Source organism: Cyphomyrmex costatus, unplaced genomic scaffold (assembly GCF_001594065.2).
Source record: "Cyphomyrmex costatus isolate MS0001 unplaced genomic scaffold, Ccosl1.0 scaffold368, whole genome shotgun sequence".
Taxonomy (NCBI): Eukaryota; Metazoa; Arthropoda; class Insecta; order Hymenoptera; family Formicidae; genus Cyphomyrmex; species Cyphomyrmex costatus.
The window spans coordinates 31,340-55,530 of record NW_017277862.1 but is presented as its reverse complement, the minus strand read 5'-3'; the positions used below and the strand labels follow the sequence as shown (position 1 = coordinate 55,530).

Below are 24,191 nucleotides of genomic sequence, written 5' to 3'. Positions count from 1 at the left end.
TCTCTTTCTATTCTGCTATTAATATTTTATATTGATATTTCTATGTACGAATATAAAGTAGTATAATACATTTAATAAACGATGAATATATTTAATAAATTGTAAAACTCAATTTTACAAGGTATTCATTGAAACATTATATAAAATTCTTAACTACATGTTTGCAAATTCGTGCCCTGGTAGTCAAATAGCGAATAAAGTATAGAATATATTTAATTTGACAATCTTTCATAAGTGATGATAACCTTTATATGCAAATGTACACGCAACTTGAAAAAATAATGTATACCGGCCACTGTATACATAACTCGCGCTCGACGCTTCTCTGTGCGAGAGAATGTATGAAATATATAATATTCAAAGGTTCATATGTCTCGTGAATTTTACATAATATCCTCCGAAAGAATATGATAATGTTGAAGGTCATTTGTTTGATGATCCGGTGGACAGAGGAAAAATTCAATAAAATTAAGCACGGGTCCTCGACTGAAAGGATTCAAGTACTTGCCCTTCTTGTCCCTCAAATATGAATATCTTTTATAATTGAACATTTCGTTGGTAGTCAAATTCATACATGCATGTAAGACCTGTTGTAAAAGAAAATAATAAGAATAGAAAGTTACGTCAAAAAATGTAACAATAATGTAAATATGTCGTATTTACCGAGGTACACGTTAGAATCCAACCGAGTCCGCAAAAGACGAGAGCCTCTAATACACCGAGAACATACAAGAGCTGTATTCCTTCAATTGCGATACAATAACACGCGAAATATAATGTGAAAGAGCAATTTATCGCCACGCACATAACGAACAGGAAGAACCACATTCTGAAAACAAACAGAAGAATGATAAAATAATTAATGAAGCGACATCAACGAAGCAAGCACGTACACATATGTATGTAATTCAGGGAATGGAAGTAACTCGTTACTTGTAACGAAGTTACAGTTACAAGTTACTTTTTTGGTAACTTTACTGGTAACTGCGTTACTTTCTTTTTTTGGTAACTGTAACGGTAACGAGTTACATTTTTTGGATAACGGTAATGAAATTTACAGTTACTTTTGTCGTTACTTTGCACACGATTGAACACGGTTCGATTGGATACATGCTATTTATAGCGCTTATCAATAAGACTTGAAAGCCCTTAGACATTCGGCCGTTATGATTCAGTAATTATTTTACACTTCTATCTTCTATGTAATACATAGGACATACAAATATTTCAATTTGCTGCATATTTTACAGGTTTTAGAATTACAAAATTGTGTTTAAAAAAAATTAAAAAATAAATTAAATAATAGTAAAATGAGTAGGGCTATGAACCCAAAAGCGAAACAGTTTAAAAGACGATGACAATAAGTGTCGAAACGTCGTTTGTTTTTATCTTGTTTTATCTATGTATTGTTCTAATATATATTTATACATTTAATTACATTGTCATCGTCGTTCTTATCGGAAATAAACTGTTTCATTTTTGGCTCGTAACCCTTCTCATTTTACTATTATTTAATTTATTATTTGAGCCATTCTACATTGTTTTCTTTTTTTTTAATAAAACTATATATTTGTCAGTATTACATATAAAAAAAAAAATGCAAAAGTACATTTTTTAATTGATTTTAAAAAAGTAACGGAAAAGTAACGAAAAGTTATTTTTCAAGTAACGGTAACTGTAACGAGTTACTTTTAAAAAGCGATAACTATAACTGTAACTAGTTACATTTTTTACTCGGTAACGAGTAACTGTAACTAGTTATTTTTAAAAAGTAACTTTCCATTCCCTGGTATGTATACACGCGATGTGTTTAATGTACGTATGATTTGTATCGATACTTGAAGAATGATAAAATAATTAATGAAGCGACATCAACGAAGCAAGCACGTACACATATGTATGTATACACGCGATGTGTTTAATGTACGTATGATTTGTACCTATTGCGTAGGCCAACGCAATTGTATATAAATGGACAGTGATGATCGAAATATGTAACACATCTGTTGCAAATTCTGCAGTGTTTAGCCCGGAGGGGTCTGAAACACCTGCAGCTGTGACATAATCGTGATAGTAAAACATTCCGTTTCCTCCACTTATCAAAGTACGGAATCTAAAATAACATAGAACGTTACAATTGTTTTACAGATATTCAAAATGCGTATGCAGGATTCCCACAAAAAATGAATTTTGCAATTCCCTGACTTTTTCAGATTTTCCAGATGGAGAAAGAAGAATTTTCTCTGACCAATATAAAATATTAATTGTCGGATCTGATGTAAATCAGATTTATTGAGATTTAAAAAAAAAAGAGGGACATTATATGAATAGAAATAATTTAATTACGGCAAGGTCAAATAAGCGACAAGTTGAGTAATTGTGATTCAGATAATCAAGGTTCTATGTATGTAAATTTTAACATTTAGAAACAAGAGTAGTAGGAAATTTATATTACTAGACATAACAAAAATCTAAAAGACAAAGTATAATAAAATCTTGTATGAATAAATTCAGGTCAAAAAGAAATTAATAAGTATTGAAAAAAAGAATGCAATTATAATCAAAAAGATAATCAAATAAAAAGTGATTAAAATATAAATTTTAATCATTTTATTATAAATTTTAATTATTTTATAAATCACTACATTTGATAAAATATACATTTAATTGTAGCAATGTAAATTAAATTTAAGTTTCGTATTGAACTATATGAAACAAAAAACAACATTCCGAGAAATTTCTAATTTATACATAAAAAAAAAGAACAAAAGCGCCATCTTGTAGTAAGGAATGATTTGTAAAGTGCGCAAGTTTTAAATGTACTTGACTATAAACCTTAGATATAATGTTTAAAAAATTATAACAATTATTTGGAATGAAAGCATTTTAAGAGAATTACGAGCAAAGTTCAAAATTCCAGATTCTTTTATATTTTCCCTAACATTTCCCGATTTCCCTGAACCGACCAATTTTAAATTCCCTGACTTTTCCCGGTTTTCCAGACCCGTGGAAACCCTGGTATGATACCTGTTTTATTGCCCTGTAGTAGGTATCACTGTTTTGCGGCACGTAACCCGGATCTCTTCTGTTAGCGACGATCCACGAAATCCACATGAGAATGTTCCAATAAATAAAACAATAATGACTGCCTCGCAAGAGATTCCACGTTAATGGAATGCATTTCAACAGGTACATCGGGTACCCCCATAGCAGGACGGATATTATGAACAATAACAACGGTCCCTTGCTGTTGCCCGCTCCGCCAAATAGTAGCGCCCTTGAAAACAAACGTCATTTTTCATTTTCACACGCGAAATTTTATTTCTTTACTTATCAAAAGATAAGCGCACGAATACCATAGCTCGTTAATGGGTGGTATCCATCTGGCACGGCGCTTTTGTTCCGCCTGCAAAATGCGCACTATCTCCGAGTGGCGATGACTCTTTGCCAGCTGCAGCGGCGTTTTGCCGTTTTTGTCGCGTGGTTCAAGATCGATTTTACTCTTTTCACAGAGAATCTGGACGCAGCTGATGTTGCCGGACAGGCAAGCCAAATGAAGCGGTGTCGAACCGAAGTAATCAGGTTTCTGCAGATCTACTCCACTGTATATCAACAGCTTAATCAGTTCGGCGTGTCCTTTGTATGCAGCCCAATGTAACGCGGTATCACCATTTATGTCGGTCAAGTGTCCCTGCGCGCCAGATCCTAGCAAGAAGGCAGCCGTTGCGAATTTACCAAACATGCAGGCGGTCATCAGAGGCGTTAAGCCTTTAAAATCAGCCGCATTGACCGTAACTCCCGTCTGCATGAAGGAAAGAAAGCATGAAAAGACTTGGAAGGAATTCTTGAGAATACACCGCTACCTTCAATAATAATTGCACTATCGCACTATGGCCTTTCCGACAGGCCCAATGTATCGGCCTAGGTCCTTGGGTACCAAGACATGGTAGATCAACAGGTCCGCTCCGTTCTATCAAATATCTCATTACCTGTTGGAAAGAACAGTTATTTACGTCTTATTTTCTAGTGCAAGAACTCTTTAATATCAAATAATCATTTTAAGAAATGACAAAATCGTTTTTTAGAAATCACATTCAGAATTCGGAGTGTGCCACTCAGAAACTAACTTCAACATTACTGTCCAAAGCAGCCCAATGAGCAGGTGTATATCCCCATTCATCTCTAGCACTAAGTACTGTATTTAGCCCGTTTTTCTCGACCAGCTCCTCGACTGCCTCGATTTCACTACAACACAACGAACGAACCCTTTGCATTCTTCCTCACACAAGCTAGTTTCTTTAAACTTAACCCAATTTCTATTCTATTTGCAAGATCTCACCCGGCTCTGAGTAATTCAAAGATCAGTTTGGTTTCATCAGTGGGGCTTTGGCCAGTGGTCGTTGCTTCGTCCACATAGATGTTGTCGTCAGGACGACTTCTCTGTCGCATGTCCTTGTCAGAATCGTGATTCTGATGACCTGCAGATATTGGATTGTTCGGTAGATGCCCGACCATGTCGGGATCTGGACTTAGTTCCCATACGGATCGTGCCGCGCCAGGCCCTGCCACAGGGCTCACAGGATACACCTGTAAGAATATCAAAATGAATGGGAAGAAAGAACTGTCGTCCAGTTGATACAAACAATAAGTGATGTATAACTCAATTCCACAATTCTCAATAATCTAACTATTATGTAACACACTGCGTTACATTTATCTTATTGAATGCGAAATATAATAACATTAATGTCACTTTTAATTAGCTAGCCAGTATAAAGACTAGAATAGAAATTGTGCGCGTGCGATATTATCGCAGATTGGATAATACCAGGGTTGGGTAGTAACTAGTTAAAACGTTAAAAGTTAAAAAAAAAGTTCAAAAGTTAATATAACTTTTAACTTAACTTAGTTAATTTTAAATGTATTAAATTTTAACTTATAACTAAGTTACTTTTAAACGTTAAAACTTTTTAACTTTTTTTTAAGTTAAAAAAATTTTTTATTTTTTTTTAAATATTTTAGAAAAATAATAAAGTATAATAAAACTAAGGACGGAATCCATATTCCGAACATAGTCTAAATCTCAAAGAATGTCTTAAGATGCTAATATGGCTCTCTGATTGGTTCATGCACTAGTTTAATACCATCTCGAATTATTATTATTATTATTAATTTTCGCATGTGATTCTGCAATGTATATGTGATTCTGAGGAACTATGAATTTTGTTATTATTTAATATTTTTCATTATCGATACGTTGTATTTTTATTGATAGTTTACTTTTTTTAAATGGAATTTTAAAAAAATGTAATCACTTTTGTATCTTTTCTATGTGTTGGCTGTTTTTTTAAAGTTATATAACTTATACAGTTATATCGTTATGTGTGTTTATATACTTATATCACATGTGAATAAAAAAATTAAAAATTTAATTTACTTAATAATCTATATTGTAGTTATTTAATCTCATTTTAAGAAAAATTAGGACATTTTTGATCTAAAAAATATTTTTTTTTTAAATCAACTTTTTTTTCAACTTTAGTTAATTCAATATTGACTATTCAAATAATTTTCTATTCCTTCAACTTTTAACTTAACTTTATTAATTTTGTCTTTAACTTTATTCAGTTAAAAAAAAAACATTAACTTACCCAACCCTGGATATAATACATACTCGTATAATAGTTTTTCATTAATTATTCGCGTAGAGAGTATCATATATATTCTATTTGAGTTTACTTTGAACTGCTTTGAACTTTCAATTCCGCATGTTTTACCTTGCACAGCGTCGCGAGTTCTGTATTTGTACGCTCGTGTTCGGAAGGCGTTCTGAAGGATGCGCTTTGCGTAACGCTCGTTCCTGCACCCTCTGGGACGACTAGTCACAAGGAAACATTGGATCCAACCATGTCTAATTCCGGACCTCACCTGACAACGAAGCTTTTCCTCCAGACCCGAAACACGTGAGCTGAAACGCTCACGTTGGACTCCTAGGACGAGAATAAACGAGAACTGACTGACAATTGATGAGAATATAGGATATAGACAGAAGTACTTTTCTCAGGCGACCACCAACGTCCGCTGAAATTTCTGAGAATGTCTTGGCGTACTGTTTTCCGCATTCGAATCAATAACGCGGCGATGCGACGCGACGACGCCTGCGTGTGCGAATATGATATGTATAATAGGTTGCTTTTCATTTACTCCGATTCTCAGATAATTCTCATTTCCCAGCATCCGAGAATGGATTAAAATGAATTGGACATTTTGTCTATTCGAATTCGTATTTTAAACAGCGAAAACTTTTTTTTTGGATTCAATTGGATTCAATTAGATTCAATGGATATGCAACTGGATTGAAAAATTGCGTTTCCTATTCAAAATTTTGAATTGTATGTACATACAGTATTCACTATATGGTCACAAACGCACTGAAAAAGCTGATATTTTTTTATTGTAAAGTATACAGATATACTTCATGCAATTCCTATAAATTAATAAAAACGTATTCGGATTGAAAAGGATTCATTTTAACATTCATGAATCCGTATTTCTGAAAATTTGAATCCATTTTAATCCATTTCAATCCATTCTCAGATACTGGGTTGTGACGTCATAATCAGTTGAACAGTTGAATGCGCGTTTTCTTTTGCATTCTGAGAAGTGAGATTCAATTGAGTTTTTACCTACAAAAACTGCACAAGGTCGAGACCGTGTGCTTTACTGAAGACTCACTTTACAAGTGAGGTTATGAATCTGTATTGTTATTCGTTAATTTTACCAAAATAAACAAAAGTAATAATGTCATTAATCTGAGCATTTCATATTCAGCTCACCGCCTCAGACTCATTTCATTTATTTATTATATGTAAATGGAAAGCATTAACTTAATGGTCGAAAAGGTGTTACCTTTTTTTTATAAAAAGGCGCCAAGTGTGTGCGTGTGTGTGTGGATTTGAGTTGAAATCTACTGAATTTTTAATCTTTTCCAATATTTAAGGAATAATATCAGGAAATTTTTTAATTTTTTAAATACGAAAGAAATTTACAACACAACTGTTACGAAATGTATAATACTACATATTTTTTGCAAATACATGTTATATGCGTCGTAGAGATTTTCTATGGCTAAACTAGTGTATACTTTTTAAAATGAGATACATATATACGCTTGAAATTTAGTGAAAGCAAAAAACAAAAACAGATCTTTCATATAGATCTTTCATCCCAGTCAGAAATAGTTCCTCGAAAAGACGTCGTTTCGATGTCGAAAATAAAAGTCGAAAATTTTCCAAATTTCTATTGATTTCGACGGATTTTTGACTCCAATTTCGATTAATTTTCGAGTTAAAAGTTGAATTAATCTTTCAAAATGCCCAGATAACAAAATGCGCGCACAATGCTCTCACAGTGCATTCAGGCGTGCAAGATTATCCGCACGCGTGAGTGTCATGCGCATGACAGTTGTGTCCTCATTTGAATATACCATATTGCTCTCACGCATGCGGACGCGCACGAAAAAAAAAAAATTAGATTTCTTTCTCCATCATTTGTGTCCTCTCCTTAAGTGCTGAACTGATATAATATCTAGGAAAAAACTTTTAAGCCTGATAGGATTTGAAACTCGTGACTCGATCCACGGTCCAGTTCTGAGTCGTTCACCTAACGTACTGCTCCACTATTACCTTATTGACAGAGATGTTTCGAATTGTCTATATATACTTTTAATAAAAATATTTTGTTCTACCTAAACAGATTATTTTGTTAAAATTACTAAAAGAACACTTATTTTGTAATGGTAACAAAATTTTACCTTGTTATTTACAAAAAGTAAGTAAGCAAATAAAAATTTGTATAAAAAAATTAAAAAATTTTCTAAAAGTTATAAAATTATTTAGAAATTCTGAAAATTTCTGAGAAAAGCTCTTTATTGACCAAAGCGATATATCGAAACTGTCGAAATGATGTCGAAAAAAATGTCAATTCGATCTTTGAACGAAAATCTTCAAAATACAAAATTATGTATTACATATTTACACCAAAACCATTAAAAAATGTATCAAACTTTCATCGCATTCTCTAAATATGGAAATTTTATTATTCGAAAATATTAAAATTTCGACCCAAGTTTCGAATCGACAACATTTTGATCGAAACGATGTCTTTTCGAGGAACTATTTCTGATGGGGATGAAGTTTCCAAAGCTATCAAAGTTTTTTTATTACGTTGCATAGTTTATCACATTCTAGTGCAACAGTTGAACGTATTTTTTGCAAAATAAATTTGTGCAAAACAAAAAGTAGAAATAAACTATCAACTGAAACAGTACTGGGAATAATGCATTCTAAAAATTTATTAAAACCTGCATATTGTTACAATTTTGAAATATAACCGAATTTAATAAAAAAAAAATAAACTATTATAAATTAACATATATAACTGAAAGTTCCTATTTCTATTAAATAAGTGTGATCTCAATGGATGCATCCAGAAGCACGACCGCTCATTGAGCGCTCAGTAAGCTCTTGTACCTGTTTGGTTTATATTTTTAGATCTAATGGAATATGCCAATTACTAATTAGATAAAAAAGCTCATTGAGCGCTTAGTGAGCGGTCATGCTTCTGGATGCACCTAATATGATTGATGTGATATTATTTAGTGAAGCTTCTTAAGAGTATATATATAAATGTTTATATTTATACTGATAAAAATATTTTAATATATTTTAATTTGTTTTTAGTTACAAAACGCATCAATTATAACGCTACATCTATGTACAATATTATATAAAGGCTGTTTTCCGCAAAGCGCATATGCGCGCATTCCCCTATAGTATACGTGACGCTCATCACTATATAAAATGCGTGCATATTGCGTGCATATGCGCTTTGCGGAACGCAGCCAAAGTCTATCTATGTAAAGTATTATAAAGTACTTTTATTATTAAAATAAAATAATTTTTGTACACTCTCCGATTTGTGTCATTATTTATTAAACACACACAAGATAAAAAGAAATTTAAAAAAATGTTTTCTATTATCTCAGAAATTTTATTATATTTTCCTAAATTTTTATAAAATTTTATATTTTTTCAGGAATTTCTAGGGAAATCTCCGTTTTTTTTTTTTTCAAAGAATTCTCGGGAAATTTTATTACAAATTCTACGGAAATTATTTTTTTCAACTTGGCAACCCTGAACCCTGGTATTACCCCCGCTTACTTGACTTGACTTTAGACAAGCAGGAGCTAACCAAGAAGATTTCTCTGGTTTCAACCAGTTTCGACGTGAGTTTAAAACATCACGAGAAAAGATCAAAAATGTCTGGTGTAGACTGGGAAGAAGTCAAACGGTTAGCTGCCGATTTTCAGAAGGCACAGCTCAGTTCGACCTTGCAAAAGTGAGAGACGTTCCGTAATCTAGTTAACCTAATCTTATTCTCTTGTTGATAAAGCATCTATAAATAACATAGTACTTTAAATCTGCGAATAAATTGTACTCGAATTATAAATATTATTTTCTTCTTATCTGACTTGTATATTTTATACATATTTTTATTTTATTTGCATTATAGCACTTTGTAAGAGCACCAGACAAGTTTAAAGGTTTAAACATATGGTATTGATAACATGTTAAAATAAATTTATTTCTGTCAGATATGAAAGATGTAGTTTCAATTCCGTTATATACTTTATCTAATAGAAATATAGTTTTTATAATTTTTATAATTGTTATATTAAAATTTTTAAAGAGTATTAATTTTTTTACATTATGTGTTCTAGATCAATTTTCTTTTTATAGAGAATAAAATCAAAAAGCAATAGAAAAAAATATAATTAGTTTCATTATAATGTCAATAAGAATTTTCTTCTCCTGCACTGATCTAATATTAATTAAATTTTAAATGTATATTATAGATTCTCTGAGCGAAATTGTATAGAGATTATATCAACGTTGGTAGAAAACAAGCTTCTGGACATAATATTTACCAATGATGGGAAGGAATATGTTACACCCCAGCATCTTAGGAAGGAGATCAAAGATGAGCTATATATTCACGGTGGAAAAATTAGTTTAGTCGAATTGGTACAAATTCTTAATATTAATCTGTCGCAAATAACTAAAGCAGTAACAGAGCTCGAGAAGCACAATAAGGGGCTAAAAGTGATATTAGGACAACTTATAGATAAGAGTTACATTAATAAAATTGCAGAAGAAATAAATGATAAACTTGTACAATACGGCTGTATTAATGTGGCAGAGTTAACACTCACTTATAATTTACCATCTGATTTTTTACAATCAGTCATCGAAAAGGAACTTGGAAAGATAATACATGCTACTCAAGACTCCCAAGATCGTAAAATTTTTTATACCGAAAGTTTTATTGCTAGAAATAAGGCAAAAATTAAAGGTGCCCTGTCAGCTATCACAAAACCTACGCCATTATCTGCAATACTGGGGCAATGTGGTGTATTAGAAAGAATATTTTTCTGTAAGTATAAAAATTAGGGATGTAACGAATATTCACTTTCGCATCATTTTAGGCTTTCGTTTTCGCTTTCGCATCTAATTATGCGAATGTTTTAACGAAAGATTTTGTCCGGTCCGTGGAATTTGCAGCTTCACCGAGGGCATACTAGATGGTGGGAAAGTAGTTTACATTTCATTCGTTGGTTTGCCAATCTAAATAAGCCAATAAGTAATACTTATTCTTATTAGAATTAGTTATACTTTTATATTATATTCTTAAGTATATAATATAAAAGTATAACTAATTCTTAGAAGAATTTTATTTTATGTTGACTTAATAAAAAGTATATTGAGTTACTTTACTTAAGTTATAGGAGTCAGTTTTTATTTACGAGTTGCAATACAAGATTCAAGAATAAGAATATATTTTATTTTATTTTTATTTTATATAATTATAATTAATGTATTTTGTATTTTATTTGATTATTTAATTTAAAATAAATAAGTCGTTCATATGCAAATACTAATTTACACATTTGCATTCATCTTTTTCAATCCATCATTCAATAATTTGAAATAGGAATTAGCAATATTTTTTAAATATTATATATTATTTTTCGTGACTGTCAGTAATTGTGGCTGATTTAATCATTCAGCAGAAAAAAAAGATCTTTCGCATTCGCAAAAAAATTTTTTTTCTTTCGTTTTCGCATTCGCTTTCGCTATAATGCCACTTTTGTTACATCCCTAATAAAAATAGTAACATGAAAGTAGTAAGTTTTCAATGTCTACACAAGTTACTATTTTTTTTTCTATATTATTAAATTCCACTTAATAATATTAGGCTATTATATTCATCAAAATAGTTTGTTTGTTATCTGCAAACTTCTATTACTTAGTATCATATTAATTTCTTTATATCTATGTGTATGTGTGTGTACATATGTATATAAAATATGTATTGCAGCAATTCTGGACAGCTTGCAAGAAGTAAAACAAGTGCCAGGAATTGTAACTGGGAAACAGAGTGGAAATAGTATTTACATACCTACTATATACTCTAAAAGTCAAAATGAGTGGGTTGAAAATTTTTACAAGCAAAATGGATATTTAGGTAAAATATGCGATCTACAGAAATTTCTAAGATATTTTTGTATCCCGCGTGATTCAATATATTCTTATTTTACAGAATATGACGCCCTTACAAGACTCGGAATATCAGATCCATCAGGTTTTATAAAACGTCACTTTCCGAATGAGAACATGGTTTTTTTAAAGTCAGTAGCTGTAGGAACGGTCATAACGGATCAAGTCGACGCCAATATCGAAGAGGTTGTTGCGACCGGATCTTTCATTGACTTATGTCCCCTTTTACCATCTGTATTTAGTGATGAAGATGTGGAACTTATCATCAAATTAGCTACGAAGAAAATAAGGGTCAATGTGCATACATTTGCAAAGACAGTTATTGTTTCTGAGACGTTTTTACAAGCTTTAACTAAATCTCTTGAAACAGTATCGAAACAAAAGGCTCATGACATAGTAGCTAGCGGAAAATGGATCCAATCTATTACTGAAAATAAATTAAAATCTAAATCGGCGGATTTAATTGTTGACAGCAAAGTGACTAAAAAAGAAGAACGAAGAAAAAAGGCAGCTATTGGTAAAACAGGTGGCGGTAGTCAAGGCAGAGAAACCAAGACCAAGTCTACAAAGAAGAAATATCTTCAAGCAAAGATGCAGGAAAATGATTCTGACGAAAATGAGACGAGGCAAACAGCAGTCGGAAAAGATGAGATTACATTGATCACCATGGAAGAAGTAAAGACAAAAATTATGAAAGATGATAACATTATCGAAGAAATGGCAAACGAATTAGCGTGCTATTTGCAACCAAAACTGAACAAGTCCGCATTAACATTGGCGGAGCAATTGGCACAATCCAACAAGACTACTAATCTGAGCGAAATTGGCGAACGCCTAAACATTCTAATAACGAACATTCGAATATTCGATAAGGGTATTAAACATCTGCACAAAGCGGATCAAGCTCCGCTGACTAAATACTTGCTCAAATCTCTAGGCCTTGATTTTGTAACAAGTATATTCAAATTGGTTGCTCAACAAAATATGCTGCAAGTAGCGCAAAATCTCACGACAGAGACAAGGCAAAGACTGTTGCTTGAATTACCTGCAGATGTCAAAGAGCCATTAACCGTTATCCATAAAACCATAATGGGAGATTCAGTGGAAGATTTTTTGAACAACGTTGACAGAGCAATGGCAGCTTGTTGTTTGGTTTTGAAAAAGTACGATAAAAAAAAGGATCGACTACAGATATACGCTCACAGAGAAGCTCTGCTAGAGGAGCTGAATGCTACGCAAGATCCTGCATTGACATTGCACCTAGTTACAAGCGTGCTTTTCACCGCTGTTACGCAAAACGCTTTACATATGTCTGGCAGACATGTAACAACCGTTCTCGCCTTCCTTCAAGAGCAACTAGAACCCAATACAATGTTGGCCCTTTCTAGATATCATGGTATGTAACGATTTATAATGAGATAGCCCTCAAACAAAAGCTTTATATACATATACATATAACAAAGTACAAAATAATCACTTAAAAAAAAAATCCCAATACAATGTTGGCCCTTTCTAGATATCATGGTATGTAACGATTTATAATGAGATAGCCCTTAAACAAAAGCTTTATATACATATACATATAACAAAGTACAAAATAATCACTTAAAAAAAAACATAATTAACTTTTATACTGAAAGAGCTTTATATTATATTAATAATTAACTTTTTTTAGATTTAGTACTCAATTTGCTAAGCACTTCTGATGAAAACACAAAAATGGAAGCCTTCAAGACCTTGGAGGAAGGATTAATAGATATAAAAAATATTGCAAACAATTTCAAGCACCATGTAAAAATGGACAAGTCTTGAAGAGGATTGCACAAATGGCTGTATAATACAAATAATGTAATATAATCTAGATCTATAATATTTGTTATATGATATTAATTAACATTATACTTTATAATAAAATTGATAGGATATGTATGTTAATAATACAAAAGTATCGGACTAACTTTATTGATATATGCAATAATTATGACACTCTGCAATATTCAATAAATAAGTATATTTGTTTCTTATTACAAATTCTCTCATACTTCAGTTTCTTCCATCTAGGATCAATTGTTCTATCAGTAAATTTTACCTGTTAGGTAAGTATTAAGATTATCCAATCACATACATGAATTTACCTAATAGGTAAAGTGACAACATACTGAAAAGTGAAACAACTGGCTTTTAGAGTGTATTCAAACATTACATTTGTCATTCTATATGCTTGATGACACAAGTCAACACAAAGATAAATTTACGCAAACTCTGATATATGATATATCAAGCAAAACCTATTTATTACAATAATTGTGCTTATATGTTTCGGCTCATTTTTTAACCTTCTTCAGAGAGATAATGTAAATTACATAAATAAATTATAAATTAAAAATAACATAAAGGATCAAAAGATGTTTAACCACAGTGAGCTCCCCCATCACCGAGAAATAAAATCTGATGTCAATTTCATTTTACAGAACACACTAATATAACTAATTAAAGAAGAAGAGAAAGAAATATAGAAAACTGAAATTCTGGAGAAAAAAAAATTTTAATCTCCCAGAGTTTCTCGGAAAAATAATTTCGAAAATAGATTTAAATCGTAATTACAGTTATACTACCGGGAGTTTACGCTATTCTGCTGCATGAGTATGCAGCCTCAAAATAAAAATGCATCATGTTCCATTTTTCCGTGTTATATAGTAATTTTTGGTGAGTGACAAAATACCAAAATATAATAATCAAGTATATTTTATTATTTTGTTTTATAATAGTAACAAACGTATCTGCTAGTTAATGTTAATAAATGTACCTGCTCAAAAATAAAATATAAAAAAATATTGTTTAAGTTGACACGTTTTTATGGAACACAAAAGTCAGATACACATATATATTATATATATATGTATATATATATATTATATATATATGTATATATATATTAATTATATACATACAATATATAATATTATATACTAGGTGTTTCGGAAAGGACGAACGCTTAAGGGGAGATTCTTGAGATCATTTTGAAACAAAAATTCTAATACCAAAATGTTGAAGCTATAGTAACTTTTGAATTATAAGCATTTAAAATTAACCTTTGCAAGGCCTCGGTGGTCTAACTGATAGGATTCTCGTACGGAATGTAAGAGAATCCAGGTTTGACTCCCGGCCGAGGTAATATTTTTCGCAATATAAATTAATTATTTATAGATTTTCATTTCATAAATTTTAATGTCGTTCAACATTATTAAGATCCAAGATGCTATGAGCATCAAAATTGTTAAATTGTTAGATAACTTAACTCATGATATTATTGCGATAGTTTCGTATTTGCGTAGAATGGCGTTTCAAAACTGAAAAATTGTTCCACACGCGGTTTAAAAGATTACATACGTAATATATAAATTTACACTGAATTATAATTAGCACCTAAGATCCAGCTCAACCGTTAAAGGCATTTTCTTATTGGTTGTGTTTCTCACATGTAAGGTCCTATAAGATTTAATATTTAAATGTACATTTCTTACGCATAAAGAGAGTTGTGAAGTTGTGCGCAGATATGCAGAACAATTTCCGATAAGTTAACTTTCGTGTTTAATACTTTGCATTGTGCTGTTCTTGAACGCGGCGACTTTAGACAATATGATTTGTTAATTTTAAACGCTTATAATTCAAAAGTTATTATAGTCTCAACATTTTTTGGTATTAGAATTTTCGTCTCAAAATGATCTCAAGAATCTCCCCTTAAGCGTTGTTTGTTTCTTTCCTGGACACCCTGTAAATATACATATATATATATATATGTGTGTATGTATGTATACATATATATGCATGTAAATCTTTATGGTATATTAATTTCTTAAAATATACAAAAATTACAAGAAATAGGGTATATCATATAATACATCATTTTATCCTTGTTGTTTACCGAATGTTAAATTAAAATGATACATCATGCGTGAAACGGAACGCAGCCTATATGTGTAAACTGTGAATACAATGTGAAAAAAGACGTCATAATTGTGATTAAGAGAGTCAATCAGAATTACCCCAAAAACTTTTATGCTAGAAATAAAAGTAACGATAATAGTAACTAATGAAATCATTACCATTATCCCAAAAATGTAACTGCGTTATTATGAATGTTACTCCGAAGAAAATGTAACATTGTTACCTAATTTGTTACCAAAAAAAAGTAACTTGTAACGGTAACGACATTACAAATAACGCGTTACTTGCCAACCCTGAATACAACTATATCCTAACAATGATAGACTTACCTATATATGTACATATGTATAATTTAAAAAAAAAACACTTGACTCCTTTCCTTATGTACACGTCACAAATATCACAAGTACAGTATTTGTAACAATAAGTTACAAAGTTGCCAAGATTCGTGTAAATCCAATACACACTGGTACCACAGTCTGCCCAATACCCCAAAACAATGCATATAAAGGTGGCATTTGATAGCCGGACGCTCTATATACAAAGGCAACTGCTGCAGAACTGACGACACCTGACGTCAGTGGCAATAGTACACCCATTATTATAATAAGCAATGGAAAGAATCTGTAAATATAGGTAATATTGTGATAGGTAACATTGTGAATAGACTGTTTCACAGATAAACTATAAGTTACATACTTGCCGTATTTGTGCTGTCGCAAAGTAGCAAAACAAATTGCACCAGCAATCGTATGTACAAATATTGAGGAGAACAATGCCCAGAGAAATATTTGATACCACATCTCTGAAAAATAGAGACATTGAGATTGATAACAAAGAAATTTATATAGGATGACTGATCATACTTAAATTAAACCAATCCATTAGTTCCTTTGTTAGAAATGGAATGATCAATTCTTCATTATTTAACAGATGGATCAAGGACAATGAGCTGTATATAATTGGAATTTTGTCACAGTTGAGTCTATCAATTGAATTGAGAGAAAATAAATTAAGGATGTGTTCCACTTGACAATACAAATATTGTACAGCATTCAGCTATTTTCCTTTTAGGAGATATAATTGACATAAAAATCGTTTGATATAGTCATTAAATAACAGACAGAACGAGACAGAATGACGTTTGTACCGACTTGTGAAATGAAAAACATCCACGATGAATTATTACATCTTTTTTATTTGCTAATGTTAAAAACAGAAATAAAATTTTACTTGTGTAACACTTTGTTTTTTTTTTTGTTAGAAAGCACTGCTTTTTAAATAGAAGTTCAGTCCAAATCACAAATGCACGCGTACTCGGGCGATTGTTTACCTGCAAATGATGTTAAAGGCATATAGAATACATTGCCAGAATTCATGTTTCGCAAAGTTATTTGCGGCCGCGGTAAATCGTTATCCGTTTGTGTATCCATTTAGGCAATTAAAAAGAAAGCGATAAATTGGTTAAAACCTTCCTCCTTACAAATCTTTTAATCATTTGTTTTCTTGCATCAAGTATCATAACATTCATGACACAATCATGACATATCTCGACACAGTCGAGAGGTTACAGCGAGATAGCGAGTTGAATTGAATTGAATACTGGGTATCGATTCTCTAATTTCTAACTTGGTGAAAATGTGAACCAACTCACATCGCGTGATTCCCTAATAGCGTTTTCCACTGGGAAAACTGGTGCAGCACTAGCGCCGTGCTACCCAATCAGCATACCATATTTAAAAAATAGACCTTTTCATAGTTCGAAATGCGCAGACGCAAACATGGGTAGGGGGATCGACCAAGTCCGGGAAAGTTAAAAGTTTCGTACAGTTTTGTACACTTTACATTATGGCTTCATCATTTCCATTCGTAAAAGCAAATATTTCCCCTCTTGATGTTCCTGGTGCTGTGTTAATTTATAATTCAGTTCAAGAACACAGCGTAGAGCAATTAAAAAGATGGTCGAAATGTAGGAAGCAAAAAACAAACGGGAAAAAATGCGAATTAGTTGAGAGATTATTTAGTCTTTTATATTTTTAATACGTCCTATAAAACAATATGATTATATATTATAAAATATTATTAATAATATTTTATAAAAAGGAATAGGTTCCGGGTACATACTCGTCAGATGGTCCACTTTCCCCATGGAAATGCAACGAACATAACGTATCTTTTTTAATATATTTAATAGGTCTGTTCGCGTTGCATGAAATCCCCAAATAATTTTGCACTTAAAGTGAGATAGATGTATATTCGGCTTTAAAAAGAAAGAAAGCGAAGATGGTAAGTGCAAAAAGTGCAAGCAACGCGAACAGACCTAATGTTGTTAAACGGAGTAGGACGACCACATGCTCTCACCCATATACTGCATTTATTGCATTTATCACAATTTTTCGTGTGATTTTTTAATTGCTTTGTTTCGACATTACCCTTATTTCTATTTAAAATAATAACTCTATTTAAAATAAATGACAGGCACGGTTTGGGAAACGAGATAAAATAATAATTATCAGTTTTAAAACTTTTTAAGCGTTTGTCACTTTTGCATAAACCATAACAGCAACGTTTTGTTGTTCCTTTTCTATAATTTGTGCTTGCCATAATTAAGAAAACTTTTTTTAATAGTAATCGATCTTTTCACGTGTATTTTTACGAAAAGTGTACGAAAGTCCACCAGGTGAGGCTAGGTTTGTTTGCGCAGGCGCACAATTTTTTGCTTGCGATGAAAAGGTTATAGGCACAGGCAACAGGGAATAATGATCCGTCCAATCAGAGCTCTGGGATATAAGTTCGGTGTTATATGTATATATTATTACAGATTTTATTTCATAAAATTATTATTAGATACTTTTATAATTACAATAATTATATAGTATTGTTTTCTTAAACGTAATCTGTAATAATAATATAAATAACAGTAAATTTTATTGTTTATATTAATATTTTAACCTGCGGAAAATGATGCTTGTGTTTTTCTGTTGAATTACTTACGTTTTAGCTAGAAAATCTGCGTTAATTCTGTGTGGTACAATTCTAATAATTTAAAAAAAAAAACCGCTAGCAATTTAGCAGGAAAACAAGCATCGTGTGCCGATCCTAAATTAAGGAAGTTCTATCGTTAGGTGACTAGAAAAATATGAAAAAATATAAATATTGTTCTTTAAAAGTAGCTAAAGCCCTAGGTAAAGTTTTTAGGTAGGGTTGCCGACTTCAAACTCAGGAAAAACGCTTTTGAAAAGTCCGATTAATACACATGTCTTATGAGGGATATGAAAAATTCATTAGTTATAAAGATATATCTTTTCGGAATGTGTCAAGAAGTAAATAACAAACTGATATATTGAAAGTGTAGGATCTCGTTTATCATTTAAAGCAAAAAAAAATAAGTTGTAAAAAGTGTATAGGTTATAACGCTTCTGTTGTCGCGAGCTCACGCACATGCGCTTCAGAGCCTCAGAAGTTACTACTCTCTTCAGCCAAGTCTTGTATTTTTTACTTAATAAATAATATACATTGTGTACACTTCAAATTAATCAATTTAACAGTCATCTTAAATAAAATTATAATTTTAGAAATAAGATTTATGAGTGTTAAAAGCAGTTTTTTCCACACTTTTCCGTAGTCCTCATTTGACGTCGGAATACCGATAGAGCCTCCTTAAAATATTTTTACTGTATAATATTTATACAATATTTATATAATTTTATATTTTCTTATTTTTGTATTTTTTTTTATTTTGCAACGCATTTCAATTATAAATCTATTTCTTTTAATTTTTGTACATTTAATTTGCTGTTCATAAACATCATATAACCTAGATATAATCTATCAGCTAGAAAGAAACAGAGAGATAGAGGAAACTAGAGCAAGTGAGATAGAAGTTTAGATGGCGTTACTGGGCAACTTACCCATTTCGCGCATGCGCACTCCATTTTAGGCTTCACAAAATCGAAAAGTTGCGCAACTGTGTGGTGGTTATATAGTCAAAGACACTGACTGATTAACGTCGAAGATGGAGAGGGGATTGTGACATTGATTTGACATTCAAATTTCAGCCGGTTCATGCCGCGATCACGCTATCGATCTTATTAATTGTGCATAAGATATCCTAGTAGAAACATGGGTGGCAAGTGGTCCAGCATGGATCCCTCACAAGTTGAGGTACCCGAGATAAATACCCTCCTCGAGAGGGATCCATATCTGAAGCAGTACGAAAGTGATATTCGACGAAGGTACTTTTATTTATTTATTTTTTGCGATAAATAAAGGTTATATTTTATTCACACTAATTGCATTATTTTGTGACGTGTCGTACTTAACAATAACTCATTGAAAATATTCTGGTAATGCTACATTACTTTTCCAGGTATGCCCTGTTTAAAGATTATGTTGAAAAAATAGAAGAGGGAGATGGAGACCTCAAACAATTTACTACTGCATATGAGAGCTTTGGTATTCATATCCAAGATGACAATAGTGTTGTTGCAAAGGAATGGGCACCTGGTGCACAGCAAGTATTTCTAACTGGAGAGTTTAGTGTGTATTATTTTCTTATGATTGTATTAATGTAATATTTAATATTATAAATCCAGATTAATTTGAATTAGTACAATTGTTTCTCTTTGTATAGATAATTGGCAAAAAACTGCTGTACCATATGAAAAATTAGAATATGGCAAATGGGAGTTGCATCTGCCTCCAAATGCAGATGGCAGTTGTCCTTTGAAGCATAACTCTGAAGTAAAGCTCATTATCAAGAGTCACAATAACGAGCTGCTTGAAAGATTGAGTCCTTGGGCGACTTATGTAACACAGAAACCAGATAAATCTGAAGGGACTACTTACAAACAACGTATATGGCATCCAGAAAATGTATTAGATAGTTACCACTAGAAGTGCTTTCGGCATGTGACAAAAAGATTTATAAAGTTTCTTTTCTAGGTGTACAAGTTCAAACATCCCAAGCCAAAAAAACCAAAGAGTCTTAGAATTTACGAATGTCACATTGGAATTGGTACCCAGGAATGTCGCGTTGGCACCTACTTGGAATTTGCTAGAGATGTGATACCACGGATTGTAAAGCAAGGATACAACGCGATACAAGTAATGGCGATCATGGAGCATGCTTACTACGCTAGTTTTGGATATCAGGTTACACATTTATACACAACATATTGTATAGAATTAATTATATAATTAGATATATGTGTACACAAGTGTCAGCTCTATGCCTTTTTTCAAAATTAAAGGTGACTTCCTTCTATGCGGTTTCGTCTCGCTACGGAAATCCAGAAGAGTTAAAAGAGCTAGTGGACGTGGCACATCAGCATAATCTCTATGTTTTGCTGGATGTGGTCCATTCACATGCTTCCAAAAATACTTTGGATGGACTGAACATGTTTGATGGTACAGACGCATGTTTTTTTCATAGCGGTTCTCGTGGCGAACACTCGCTGTGGGATAGCAGGCTGTTCAATTATGCAGAATATGAGGTACTTCGGTTCCTATTATCCAATTTGCGTTGGTATATTGAGGAATATAGTTTTGATGGATTCAGGTATTTAATTTTTTTTTATAAAAATAGATATAATTGTACAAAACTTTGTGACTTTCATACAAGATAGAATAGAATATTTTATTGAAATTGTAATTATTTGGTAGATTTGATGGCGTTACATCAATGTTGTATCACTCAAGAGGCTTGGGACAAGGTTTCAGTGGTCATTATGATGAATATTACGGTTTGAATGTTGATGTGGAAGGCATAATATATTTGATGCTTGCTAACCATATGCTGCATGAAATATATTCTGAAATCGTCACAATTGCCGAAGATGTTAGTGGAATGCCAGGTGTTTGCAGGTACAAGACTTATTAAAGCAGATGAGAATTATCAAAGCGGATAAAAATATTATACATATAAATAATTTTATAAATATTTCGCAAATACTCAAGGCCTGTCACCGAAGGTGGTATAGGATTTGACTACCGCTTAGCCATGGCAATTCCTGACAAATGGATTAAATTGTTAAAAGAGGTAAAAGATGATGACTGGAAGATTGGCGACATTTGCTGGACACTCTCCAATCGAAGATGGATGGAGAAAGCGGTCGCTTACTCCGAGTCTCACGATCAGGCTCTCGTTGGTGATAAGACGATTGCATTCTGGCTCATGGATAAAGAGATGTATACACACATGAGTACTTTAAGTTCACATAGTGATATCATCTCTCGTGGCATTGCCCTTCACAATCTAATCACGCTGATCACGCATGCTTTGGGCGGCGAAGCTTATCTAAGCTTCATGGGTGAGTAATAAATAAATAATAGATAATTTTAGATTAATTTCTTACTATATATATGACTATGTGAACGATTGCATCTCAAGATATGTATCAAAATTTATTCAAATCAAAATTGAATAAGAATGTGAGCAATCAGAAATACTCTTATATACGTATCTTGCAGGCAATGAATTTGGTCATCCTGAATGGCTCGACTTTCTGAGACATTTGTTGACTATTAGTCGGCTATAAGTTGGCATTCAGTCTGACTTTAAAGTCGACTTTAGACTTTGTCTGCCGACTAACAGTCGACTAACAGTCGACTTCGTGTTGTTTGGGATGGATGGTTACATGTTCATCCTGTAAGTAGTTTTATAAGTTTGTATTTATTTGAGTGATTTTGATATTCGACAATAAAGATTTAAAGGAATTTAAAAAGTCAAGAGTGATAAATTTCAATTTATAGGGCTATGTGAGCTGGAAGCACGAAGATGACAAAGTGATCGTCTTTGATCGAAGTGATCTCACATTCGTCTTTAATTTTCATCCAGTCAAGTCGTTCGCTGATTATCCGGTCGGTGTAAAAAATCCAGGAACGTACAAGATCGTTTTGTGCAGCGACGATGAACAATTTGGAGGAGAATGTCGTGTAAACACAAACGTGCAACATTTTACGCAACCAGAATCATTTTCTGCGTATCCAAACAAAATGATGATTTACATTCCGCGCCGCACAGCATTAGTTTACGCACAAATTGGTAAAGTATCGACAATACAATCAATACATTTCGTATTAATACTGTTCAATTAATATTAATAAAACTGATTACATTTTAGATGGTTAACTGTTGTCTCGTGACTGAAGACTGTTTGAAAATTGTACAATGATGAGTCACATCTATCTAATAATATAAATAAATGTAGATATAATATATTTTCATATCATAAAACAAATCTATAAAATGTTTATATATTTACATACACATGCACGCATGCGCGCGCATACATACACAGTGTTCCATTTTAATTTGGACACGAAAATATCTTGAAATGTACAAAAGATACGGAAAAATCTTTCAAAAGTTGTAAAGTTTGAAGGACATAAGAGAGTACTTATTGGTTTGACCTTGAATGGTATTGTCCGTATTAGAGCAAGGTTACTTCGAAATTTTTAAATGGAATTCCCTATTTTTTTATTATATATCCTTGTAGCTTACATCCAAAAATATTATAATAATGTGCAATAAAATCCATTTAAAAAATTCAAAGTGATGTTGCCCTGTGAAGTGACCTTAACAATGCCACCCAATATCAAATCAATGGTACCCTTTTTATGTTTCCCTTCAAATTTTTTTCCATATCTTTCATTCATTTAAAGATATTTCAATGTTCAAGTTAAAATCAATAGAACATCTTGTATACGAAGATTTAGGAGAAACTTGTAAAAAAGATATATTGTAATAAATCCTGAAAAAAAACTTTTGAGAAACTAGATTTTTATTAGAAAAGAATTACAATAAATGCTGGTGTATTTATTCTCTCAGAGATCATCGATTTATTTTATTTCATATTAAATTAATATATTTTAGGTAAATTTTAAAATTTTTTCTATATTAAATCAATATATTTTGTTAAGAGAAGAAAGATGATTTATTATGATTTCTTAATTTATTCAATTTTAACAAATATTCTTAGATAGATTTTATATTAAGATATTTTGTATCCCAGTTATTAATTTACTGCAAATATATATTGTATACATACACAAATAATGATCGTGTATATGTACACACATACACAATCATTTCCCATATCAAAATTTAACATGTTGCTGAAACAGTACCTATATTATATAGTTTTTTCAACACGGAATTCAGCTTCATTTACATCATAGTTTTTCATCTTCCTATCTAATATCCACCACTTTTCTAAAAAGCCTACATCTATTGTTCTTTCATAGAAAGTAATATATCGTGGTTTTAAGTAAGAGCAGATAGCCTTGTATGAGGAACAATCTTTGTCATAATTATCCAACCAGATCAAAGACAGAATACCTAAATTTAGCCTTCTGACTAGCCCTTCATTGTAGCACTGTTCCAACCATTTTATGTGTTGCACAGAGACAGGATTGCGTATGGGTTCTCCTACTTGTATTAACTTTATATTGCTTTGTATCAATTGTTCCCTAAATGTAGTTTCATCTGGATTATGTTGATTAGAATAGAAGCAGCTTCCTAGAACTATAATAATACAAATTATTCTCATACAGATATATTATGACTGTTATTACATATTATTATATATATATATATATATATATATATATATATATATATAT

At 31.8% G+C, this 24,191-nt stretch overlaps 5 protein-coding genes across 5 annotated transcripts in view; 2 read left to right on the top strand and 3 right to left on the bottom strand.

Moving 5' to 3' along the window:
- Positions 1-113: 113 nt before the first annotated feature.
- Positions 114-5,874, bottom strand: Patsas (palmitoyltransferase Patsas). Its single transcript, XM_018543349.1, has 9 exons — positions 5,778-5,874; positions 4,340-4,587; positions 4,128-4,245; positions 3,864-3,989; positions 3,357-3,802; positions 3,028-3,277; positions 1,941-2,113; positions 664-829; positions 114-587 (listed from the first exon to the last, which is right to left on the bottom strand). Exons 2-9 carry the CDS (start codon positions 4,513-4,515, stop codon positions 384-386), a joined length of 1,659 nt encoding a protein of 552 aa, XP_018398851.1. The 5' UTR covers positions 4,516-4,587; positions 5,778-5,874; the 3' UTR covers positions 114-383.
- A 3,426-nt stretch (positions 5,875-9,300) lies between these two features.
- Positions 9,301-13,493, top strand: Ufl1 (UFM1 specific ligase 1). Its single transcript, XM_018543351.1, has 5 exons — positions 9,301-9,399; positions 9,917-10,494; positions 11,440-11,586; positions 11,662-13,014; positions 13,294-13,493. The coding sequence occupies exons 1-5, from the start codon at positions 9,320-9,322 to the stop codon at positions 13,428-13,430; spliced, it is 2,295 nt and encodes a 764-aa protein (XP_018398853.1). The 5' UTR covers positions 9,301-9,319; the 3' UTR covers positions 13,431-13,493.
- A 2,475-nt stretch (positions 13,494-15,968) lies between these two features.
- LOC108776669 (transmembrane protein 170B) lies at positions 15,969-17,172 on the bottom strand. The gene is made up of 3 exons (XM_018543353.1): positions 16,900-17,172; positions 16,266-16,371; positions 15,969-16,190 (listed from the first exon to the last, which is right to left on the bottom strand). Exons 1-3 carry the CDS (start codon positions 16,997-16,999, stop codon positions 15,995-15,997), a joined length of 402 nt encoding a protein of 133 aa, XP_018398855.1. The 5' UTR covers positions 17,000-17,172; the 3' UTR covers positions 15,969-15,994.
- A 2,446-nt stretch (positions 17,173-19,618) lies between these two features.
- AGBE (1,4-alpha-glucan-branching enzyme) lies at positions 19,619-23,331 on the top strand. Its single transcript, XM_018543347.1, has 11 exons — positions 19,619-19,801; positions 19,936-20,105; positions 20,200-20,441; positions 20,511-20,720; positions 20,819-21,126; positions 21,231-21,431; positions 21,525-21,877; positions 22,038-22,083; positions 22,173-22,215; positions 22,320-22,611; positions 22,691-23,331. Exons 1-11 carry the CDS (start codon positions 19,689-19,691, stop codon positions 22,696-22,698), a joined length of 1,986 nt encoding a protein of 661 aa, XP_018398849.1. The 5' UTR covers positions 19,619-19,688; the 3' UTR covers positions 22,699-23,331.
- A 353-nt stretch (positions 23,332-23,684) lies between these two features.
- LOC108776668 (uncharacterized protein C19orf52 homolog) overlaps positions 23,685-24,191 on the bottom strand; it is a 1,998-nt gene continuing 1,491 nt past the window's right edge. The window contains exon 4 of the mRNA XM_018543352.1: positions 23,685-24,093. Coding sequence (XP_018398854.1) covers positions 23,702-24,093 — 392 coding nt within the window. The 3' untranslated portion in view covers positions 23,685-23,701. The remainder of the gene's footprint in view (positions 24,094-24,191) is intronic.

What these genes read in the sequence shown, in the direction of transcription:
- Patsas (XM_018543349.1), bottom strand. Translation starts at nt 4,515, where the DNA reads ATGGTCGGGCATCTACCGAACAATCCAATATCTGCAGGTCATCAGAAT. An exon ending in CTTTGGACAGTAATGTTGAA is followed by an intron (nt 3,990 to 4,127) that starts GTTAGTTTCTGA and finishes TCTTTCCAACAG; the next exon opens with GTAATGAGATATTTGATAGA. An exon ending in CCACCCATTAACGAGCTATG is followed by an intron (nt 3,278 to 3,356) that starts GTATTCGTGCGC and finishes TTTGTTTTCAAG; the next exon opens with GGCGCTACTATTTGGCGGAG.
- Ufl1 (XM_018543351.1), top strand. Translation starts at nt 9,320, where the DNA reads ATGTCTGGTGTAGACTGGGAAGAAGTCAAACGGTTAGCTGCCGATTTT. An exon ending in CTCAGTTCGACCTTGCAAAA is followed by an intron (nt 9,400 to 9,916) that starts GTGAGAGACGTT and finishes TGTATATTATAG; the next exon opens with ATTCTCTGAGCGAAATTGTA. An exon ending in CAAGCAAAATGGATATTTAG is followed by an intron (nt 11,587 to 11,661) that starts GTAAAATATGCG and finishes CTTATTTTACAG; the next exon opens with AATATGACGCCCTTACAAGA.
- LOC108776669 (XM_018543353.1), bottom strand. Translation starts at nt 16,999, where the DNA reads ATGGATACACAAACGGATAACGATTTACCGCGGCCGCAAATAACTTTG. An exon ending in GCCTTTAACATCATTTGCAG is followed by an intron (nt 16,372 to 16,899) that starts GTAAACAATCGC and finishes TCTATTTTTCAG; the next exon opens with AGATGTGGTATCAAATATTT. An exon ending in CGACAGCACAAATACGGCAA is followed by an intron (nt 16,191 to 16,265) that starts GTATGTAACTTA and finishes CTATATTTACAG; the next exon opens with ATTCTTTCCATTGCTTATTA.
- AGBE (XM_018543347.1), top strand. Translation starts at nt 19,689, where the DNA reads ATGGGTGGCAAGTGGTCCAGCATGGATCCCTCACAAGTTGAGGTACCC. An exon ending in TATAGTTTTGATGGATTCAG is followed by an intron (nt 21,127 to 21,230) that starts GTATTTAATTTT and finishes ATTATTTGGTAG; the next exon opens with ATTTGATGGCGTTACATCAA. An exon ending in AGCTTATCTAAGCTTCATGG is followed by an intron (nt 21,878 to 22,037) that starts GTGAGTAATAAA and finishes CGTATCTTGCAG; the next exon opens with GCAATGAATTTGGTCATCCT.